We start from the raw sequence: 8,893 nt of genomic DNA, 5'->3' as shown, positions 1-8,893 counted from the left end.
ATCAGGACAATCATCACACAGATTGGAGGGAAATATAACAGCTATCATCCCTAATTACTCCTAATTAAATGCTCAAATCATCTTGCACTCAGCGCTAGGACACCAAGAAGATGAATAATATAATGCGTTGTTAACTTGATACCAATGCTAGAGAGAATTCATTTGAGATGAGGTCAAGTAAGTAGTATACAAAGGAAATTTTATTTACAAAACGTCAGAAATCATAGAAGTTGTACTCACTGGAATGCAGTTATACATACACTCCTAAAATTATTACATACAGCATCTGATAAAAGAAATCTAAATATATTTTGATACATTTTCTTTACACCCCCCCCCCCCCCCCAAACAAATTTACACATACATATGACCACTAGAGCGGCCCTCATAGTCTTCATCATCACCATCCTCTTCATCATCTTTTATGCTGTACGGCTCCTTCTTTAGCTGATCACTTCCCGACTGAGATCCTAGGAGAAGAGCAGAGTCAGAGTTACAACTCCATTTTTAAATCACAACTGGTTTCACTTGCAATCCATTTGTTTCTGATAATATAATATCACAAAAAAAAACCCTCAGCATTATTATTGTAGTAAGGCTTTTAAAACTAGTTGAGATAAATAGTGTTATGGTCCTGTTTCTTTAACCTTCAATGTGAGCAGTAAATGAATGTGCGGGCATCAAAACAGTCAAAGTGGATTCCCTTCACTGCAAAGTCACCTTTCCCCAGCGGGATTCAGTGAGTTGTGAGCATTCCGGGAAAAAGCGCCAGAGAAAAGGATCCTGGGCGCACAGATAAAGGGAAGGTGGTGGTGTGTGTGTGGGGGGGGGGGGGGGGGGGGCAGACCCCCCAGATATGAAGATAACAGGGAGACAGTCACAGCAACTAGATGCCATATAATCCAACCCCCCTCTCCTCCTCTCCTCTCCTCTGTCGCCCCCGTCATAACAGCCTGTCATCACTAATGTGCCTTTTCCTTCAGGATAAAGCCCTTGACAATGTAAGGCTATCTGCATCTCCGTGAAATTTCTCGGAAAGCCAAGTTCACCTTTACGTGTGTCCAGATGAGAGGTACTGATAGTTGGGCCTGGAGATGGGGAAGTGGGGCGGGGATCGATGGGACTCAGTTGTTGATAGCAACATCTCTTTATGCCGCAGGTCAGACCGCAGTCAGAAAATGAATTGATTCTAAAATGGCTGCACGGGGTTTGAGTTTGAATGCAGGATATGGTTTCTATTCAGAAATTCCGTCATTCAGAAAACGGATACAGTCAGGAGAAGTAGTATGCTTGAACCTTGTCTGTTGAGGATATGTGTTTTTTATATCTGTGGACTTGTTAATATCCAGAAATGTAATGTTTTCTTTTTATAATAATAATAATTGTAAAACTTTTGTCTCCCCTAAGCTGTATACCGCTCGATCCTGCAGATGTTTTGGATGCACGTTTTTGTTTGTAATACACTTCCACGTTGACTGTTCCTTTAAAGCTAGATCCAAAAAAAGTGACGTGTTTACAGGAAAAAGAGTCACAACAAAGTCAAAGGGAAGCATTTTTTCCCAGCGGAGTCTCTCACGGTAAACTCTGCCCAGTGGCAACGCGTTGTTTTGGTGGTTGAGCTCATTGACCCTTGACCTTCCCCCTCTCGTCTGAGAGGGCTGTTTGGCTGTGCTCAGACATACCTTGCCGCAGAAGTGTGTGTGTGTGTGTGTGTGTGTGTGTGTGTGTGCTCAAACATACCTTTCCGCAGAACCTGCAATCTGGCCGAGGCAGACGCCTCTCCGAAGGCGTTCCTGGCAGCGCACGTGTACACGCCCTCGTCGCTGAGGCCGACGTTTTGGATCTGGAGCCAGCCGGACAGTTCAAAGCGGTGGGGGCCTCTCCGAGCCTGGTAATTACACAGAGAAGGCAAACACTGCTTACACGCTCCTGTATGTGTGTGTGTGTGCGTGTGCGTGTGTGTTTGTGTCTGTGTGTGTGTGTGTGTGTGTGTGTCTGTGTGTGTGTGTGTGTGTGTGTGTGTGTGTGTGTGTGTGTGTGTGTGTGTGTGTGTGTGTGTGTGTGTCTGTGTGTGTGTGTGTGTGTGTGTGTGTGTGTGTGTGTGTGTGTGTGTGTGTGTGTGTGTGTGTGTATGTGTGTGACACACTATGGGTCTCTGCAAGCCTGGAAATTACACGAAAGGGGCAAACACTGCTTTGCTCTCTTGCCTGAGTCTCTCTCTCTATCACTTACTGACTCACTCCCTCTATTTCTCTCTCTCTCTCTCTCTCTCTCTCTGTCCCTCTCATTCTCAGGCACAAGGTGTATAATTCTAGAATCATTATAGCGATACAGATCACACTTAAATTTCTCTTTAATTAAATGTCATCTTAAACGTCTCTTCTTTTCTCTCTCTGTCTCTCCTCCTCTTTCGTCCTGAGCGCACCGTGTATAGGTTTAGTGACAAGCTGCAGACTGTATTTGACTGCCATTGGCTCACATTAAAGAAGGACTGCTGCTAAGGGAAAAAGGACCCAGGTAGCATTTTGACCGCACCACACATCTGTTCTGAATCAGGGCCACAGCCGTTATGAAATCAACCACTATCTGTGAAAGGGACATTCACATCAAGACACTATCATTTCAATCTTGTGATGTCTTAGCATCTGTTTAAAGGCAGGATTTGACATTGGATTGCCCTGTACTGTAGCGAGACAACAATGAGCGTATAAGATTATATTAAACGCTGATGTGTTTTTATGCAGTGGAGTGGAAACAATGTTCATATCCAGTATTTCTGTGCACATATATAGCTGTGAATGTACTCATGTAAACATTTATTCATAAACATGTAAACATTTATTGATGAACCTGTGGATATGTTGCGTACCTGTGTAGCAAGGTTGGAGTCGTCAGCAGGAAGGAAGATGTTCTCTCCGTCTTTCCTCCAATGAATGGAGGCCAGAGGGAAAGAGGTGACCTCACACACAACAACAGCATCACTCCCCTCTAGGATGTGGAGATGCTGTGTCCCCATGGTGATGACTGGCTCTGAAAACAACAAACAAACAGCATGGCTGTTACTGTACGATTCATTTACTTGTTCTAATCCTTACAAAGATGCCCTCCGTGAATGGCAGCGAGAGTAACATTCAATAACTCAGGAATTAATTCACATAGGACCCCTATGCAGGCCGGGAAACACATAGGAGCTGCAAGGTCACTGTGAGTAATATAGACATCCCTTAAAAGACTGCGGTAGGAAGCCATTGCTTTTTTATCTCACCCTTGTAGAAACTGAGATTTGATTGCCTTTAATAAAGGATCATGCCTAATTAAAGTCATGATGATTGATGTGAAATTGGCCTTTAGCGTCGTATGTGCTACCATTAGGATTTCTACAGTATCTTGCCTTGAAGAAGGCCACGGGGTGAACTTACCTGATCTGGTGTGCAATTAATGTCAATATGTTTTATAATGATTCCCAGTTACTCTAATTGGACTACTATATCAAGTTTTCACACATATCTGCCCATTTAGTTTTGTTGATACTAGCGATGGTTTGTAATTTAATCTGCAAGAGTCATTCTCAGTTTTATAGGTTATCAAAGATGTAATGGAGGGCTGACACATCTAAACCCACAGTAGCAGTAGTTTACAAGCCAGTTCACAGTTGATAACTAAAAATCTAGGTGAGTGTCAGAAGGGCATAATCTAGCAAATAAGATAAGTTAACACACCACAAAAACACATTCCCATAATCAAATAAGGCTCCCATTTGTCCAATCTAAATCTATGCTGACCCAAACATAAGTTCTCGGCCAGTCCTAAAGAATGAACTAAACAATAAATAAGCACACCACACAAAATAACCCCCCCCTCAGAATGCACTCACTTGATCGGCATGGCCCGTAGTGTGCCACGGTGGGCCTGTCCTCTCCCTGTGCCAGGCCATGCTGGGCTTTACGCAGTTGGCATTTGTTCTCGTAGGTCTTCCTGTCCGTGGCGCACAGCACTTCCTGCTTGGCACACACGCAGATGGGGTTGGGGGTCTCCTCCTCCACGCTGGATAGGAAGTGGGACCTCTCCCTGGGAGGAACTCTGCACCTCAGGCCCTCGGCGCAGCGTCCGTGAATCCCGGCGGAGGGGTTCATGTCACAGAACTGGCCCTCCTCGTTGCCGCACTCCCAGCAGCACCCGCAGGCGTCTCGCACGCGTCCCGCCGGGCATTGCTGCAGGAGGTGAACCGACGGGCACAGCTCAGACTGGCACTTCTGGGGGCACCCCGCTGCTCGGCGGGGGGCAGTCTGTTGCCCGTTTAACCTCTGTAGAAACTCCACGGGCACTGGTTCGACACAGAGAGCCAGCAGCAAGGCTAACGTCACCTCGATGAGAACCATGGTGTCTGTGAGTAAGTCCCTTTTGGCAAGAAATGGAGACAAAAAAACAAAAAAAAACACTGCTCCCCCAGTTGTTTTGCCCTCTTTTTCCTCCAGGCGCTCTTCGTCTGGGGTGCTCCGGAGGCTCAGTGGGTTCAGAGTGCTTCCATCTGCTGCTGAGCTCGAGTGGCTGGTCTGGAGGGGTTCAGCTCTCTCTAGAGATGAGTGATCTTCACCAGGTTTGAAGGTCCTGATCACATCACCTGTCTGTCAAACACACTGGGCTCACTGGTACCAGGAAAGGTTAAGTGCAGCTTATCTCACCTCAGGCCTCCACCGCTCTCTCTCTCTCTGTGCAAGGGCTAAGTGCTAAGTCTGCTTTTGCTCTGTTGCATGGAAACTAAGACCAGCACCAAAGACAGACGGTCAGAAAAGAGCAGACGAGGCAGAAAAAAGAGAGAGACAGTTGAGTGTCACGGAGTGTCTGATGCTCGGCTGACCCCACTTTTAAATTGTGGGGTACTCGAACAAGGTAGGGAGGGGGAGGGCCTAGACGCTAGTAGCATCCAATCAAAAGTCTGGCTCCTGTGAGGGGGGGAGGTGTGGTGACAGTCACAGCCATGGCCATAAATTCACCTCTACACACCTGGTGCAGGATAATACCTGCACCTAAAAACCTTTGGGTAATTACGCACAAAATGGCCTGAGATTTGCTGTGAAAATGTTAGGTGCTGTACTTGACAAGGCTTTCTCACATGTATGGTTCATCCACTGACTTTCTTAAGACTTAAAATGTTGTCCTAAATAAAAGAAACCTTTATATTATATTAATATTCACAAAAAAAAATCACAGTCATCAAAAATGTAACAAAGTGTCAAGTAATTGGCTACTTTATCAGTACATATTGACATTAGATGAAGTGAAATGCCTCCATGTTGTGCATTACCAAAGATTCAAGTTGTTGTTATTCAAACCAGAATGTGCAGATCGTCAGTGCCCCACATGTTAACGCAGGCTTAATGACTGTGAAAGAGGCCGTGAGAGTGGGCGAGAGCAAGGCCACCTCCCTGGCTGATTTATCCCAGGCACTCACCTCTCCTCGTTCAAACAAAACAAACAATTAGTGGGCCATTACGGGCCCATTGTTAATTGTAGATAATCCATCATTAATATTGATTAGTCGTGTGGAGCAGATCTCATTCAGCTCACAGGCCTCCTAATGAGTGGGCCTTATTGGAGCTAATTGCCTGGAGTTGCCTCTGTGGACTGTTGAGAGGAATGCACTATTTCAATACAAAAAGGAGAAAGAGAAAGCTGCAGCTATTGCACTGCAGGGGGCTGGCAGCACTAAGAACACACTGATATGAAGGAGACAGAGAGAAGACTGAGAATGATATGCACCTTTTTTTTTGTATCTATCTGCTACTGCTGTCTGCAATTTCAGGTGTGTCTACTGCCAAACTTTGCAAGACTTATGCATGCCGATTTAAATAGCCTCTAGACAAATACAATTGAGTACACTTTAAGCTCTGCAGATTCAAGCAAACGATCTTTGATGGCCCCCTATTGTGCTCTTCAGCTGTCTGGCCTCTGACAGCACGCAAGTCTGTTCAACCAAGTTAACAGTCCGAACAAGTACGGGCGAGGTCCCCACTGTACGGCAGGGTCCCTTGTGTTGGAGTACAGAGGAGAATGAAAGCAGATGCATGTGTAGAGCCCGGAGCCCAGAACAGTTCCTCGATCCGCCATTATCGTGGTGCGAGCTCAGTAGTTGGTTGGATTACTTATTTACTCTCCTTGAAATCATACCAGCTGTCTGCACATATATCTTGTTTGATATGACTGTTTTTGTGTGAGGTTGAAAGGTTTATTGTACACGATTTGCGGGAGGACAGAGTTTTTACCATGGATCTATGTTGTTGTTTGAGTACTCCATTCTATGTTAAGTAAACACTGAGTAAAATACAGCTTGCATCAATGCATTATTACCATATTTATTCATAAAGCCCATAGTCAATTTGACCCTTATTTACTTTTATATAAAGTCACAGTAAATAGTTGTGCAGGACACAAAAGGTCTTGTCACCTCATAAATGGGCAGATTGGCAAAGCTGATTGAATAAGCAAATAAACAAAGATTAATTTGGGTCATTTAGCATGTATGGACAAGATTTATGGGCTGAACACACAGTATCAGCACTACAATGCCGTACAATGGTATTTGAGAGATGACTGTCATCCTTGAAATAAATCAGTCTAAAGATTTGCTGTCATCTTAAAGATCAGGGGGAAATATCATCTCATCTCAACTGATGTACTTTTTCTACTTCCTCTTAACTGGGTAGGAGATATTCTTAGAGGTCGATGCACATTTATTTCCAACTTATCAAAATGGATTTTGCGGGGAAACGTTTTACAATAAGGCAAATCATCCAGCCATGATAAGGCCACAACAAATGAATATGTTTCCACAGCTACGCCAGAGGATGAACACTCGGAAAACCAAAGAGTTTATTTGCAGTCGAAATGGCAACTGTATACTGACAAATGTTAACAGTGCACACATCACTATGCACATTTATCATAATGACTACAGACATGAGCATGGTTTTGGTTTGAAAAGCGCAGGGGACTTTACATGATCCTGTCACAAGCCTATAACAACTGTCCGCCTCAGCTTTGAGAACCTGTAACCTGAACCTAAGGGCTTTAAAACGTTAAAATGCGTAAAATGTTAAAACATGCTAAAAACAAAGGGTCTGCATCTCTGTCGATTCACGGCCAGCACATACAGAACTCTGTAGTCAAAAAACATCATTCCCTAAAACTGTAACAGAGGTTCTAGAGACACATGTCTAACCCAAGGGTTGTAGTACAGCTGGTACAAGAACATGTCATTGTATCACAGTATCACAAAGCATTTCAAGACTGACCTCTTTAGAACTCATCTGTCAATCTAACAGATTTGTTACATTTTTATATTTTTATAGTTATTGTTATCATTGTTGCATTAAAACATTCTCCCTTTGCTCTCCTGAAGTGCACAGTCTTACCTCTACGCAAGAAAATACAAAGTGTGATTGCTCAGAAGTAGCAGAGTCTCTCAATTTGCACAGATCAGACATGGGAATGAAAGCAGCACACATGAAAAAGTGGCAAAATTGTGTTGAACAAACTACAGTACATCTCTATCATTATCATTTAACCTACATTAGTCAGCATCTTCTCTACAGGGACAGGAGGTACAGGAAGGCTATCACATAATTGCACATTCTCTGTCTCCAAAATACAGCTTTTTTTTTATCAATACATGTTATGTAGGTATGATAGCAATATGTTGGTGTATTCTTGTATATTCTGGTTAACACAGTATGTGTGCACATGTGGTTTGAATACAGCGGAGCGATGAATGCAGTATTATTACAGGAAAACCGCACCAGTAATATAGAGTTGTTAGTAACCATGCAGTTTGTTGAATGTTGACAATGACCATTGGGGGTGGTGTGCCACCAGCGGACCAATATACTGTATGCTTGCTACCTGGGGCCCAAACATCACGTCCTGTGCACTACACAGCAGAGAATGTCACCATGTTAGCCCCAGACATGACCTTGTTTTTAATTTATTAATGTTTCATGTGTATGTTTGATTCCCATTTCTGCTGTCCCTTTTATTCACTTCATAATCTTGCTGCTTTGACACCTGAATTTCCCTAACGGGATTAATACAAGTTTATCCTATCTTATCTTATCTTATCTTATAAAATTAGACAAATGTTGTATGTGTTCAACACACCTAACTGTAACTCGTTTGCTAAGAACACTTCTTCACCAGTGTCTCATCAAACACTTTAAAACTTGATGATGATAAACTATCTTAGCCTTATCCTGGTCCACTGAAAGTTATCCACGTGCCACACAGCTAAGTTCACTGTTATAACAGTCATGAATCACAGTATGCTAGACACAATGAACTGGGTAGTAAGATATATAGCATTTAAGTCATCAAATGATAGCTATACTGTAACGTTTTCTTGATTTTCATCAGTTGGTGATTATGGATTTAGTTTGAGAAACTTTCTTTTCACTGTAGTGAGATTGTATTTAAGTTGTCAAAAGTGTTGGGAATGAAACCGGTGATTGAAAATAGCGTTTATTGACGCAGGAGGACAATGCATTCTGAAATGACGACTAAATGACAAATCGCTCTCTCTCTTCTCCTAATTTTGAAGATTGCCATTAGCATCTTCCTCATATAGCACTTACTGTGTTATCAGCTGTGTGAGAGCAAAGTGCTTTCCAAAAACTGCAGGCCTGGCTCAGTCTGAATAATTAAAAGCACTGCACTGACCGTCATTTACGTGAAGCGCTTTCTCATTAGGCCTCCTCCAGGGATGGCCTAACGGGAACACCCCACACCCCCCAACCCCACCACCCCCCCATTATGAAAAGCATTAAAAAATAAGTACCTCACATTCTCTTGAAAGGCTTCAATAAACAAGAGACATCCTTTGGCTATACTTTCACTTCATGAA

General features: G+C 43.3%; 1 protein-coding gene across 1 annotated transcript; it reads right to left on the bottom strand.

Moving 5' to 3' along the window:
- Positions 1-354: 354 nt before the first annotated feature.
- Positions 355-4,379, bottom strand: kazald2 (Kazal-type serine peptidase inhibitor domain 2; the record flags this gene model as incomplete). The annotated part of the gene is made up of 4 exons (XM_080843676.1): positions 355-470; positions 1,741-1,888; positions 2,870-3,030; positions 3,875-4,379. 4 exons carry the CDS (start codon positions 4,377-4,379, stop codon positions 355-357), a joined length of 930 nt encoding a protein of 309 aa, XP_080699802.1.
- Between the last annotated feature and the right edge of the window lie 4,514 nt (positions 4,380-8,893).

The sequence above is a fragment of the Sprattus sprattus genome (assembly GCF_963457725.1).
Source record: "Sprattus sprattus genome assembly, chromosome: 8".
In the NCBI taxonomy this organism is placed as follows: Eukaryota; Metazoa; Chordata; class Actinopteri; order Clupeiformes; family Clupeidae; genus Sprattus; species Sprattus sprattus.
Note: the sequence above shows the minus strand (reverse complement) of the source record. Positions and strands in the feature narration are given on the sequence as shown.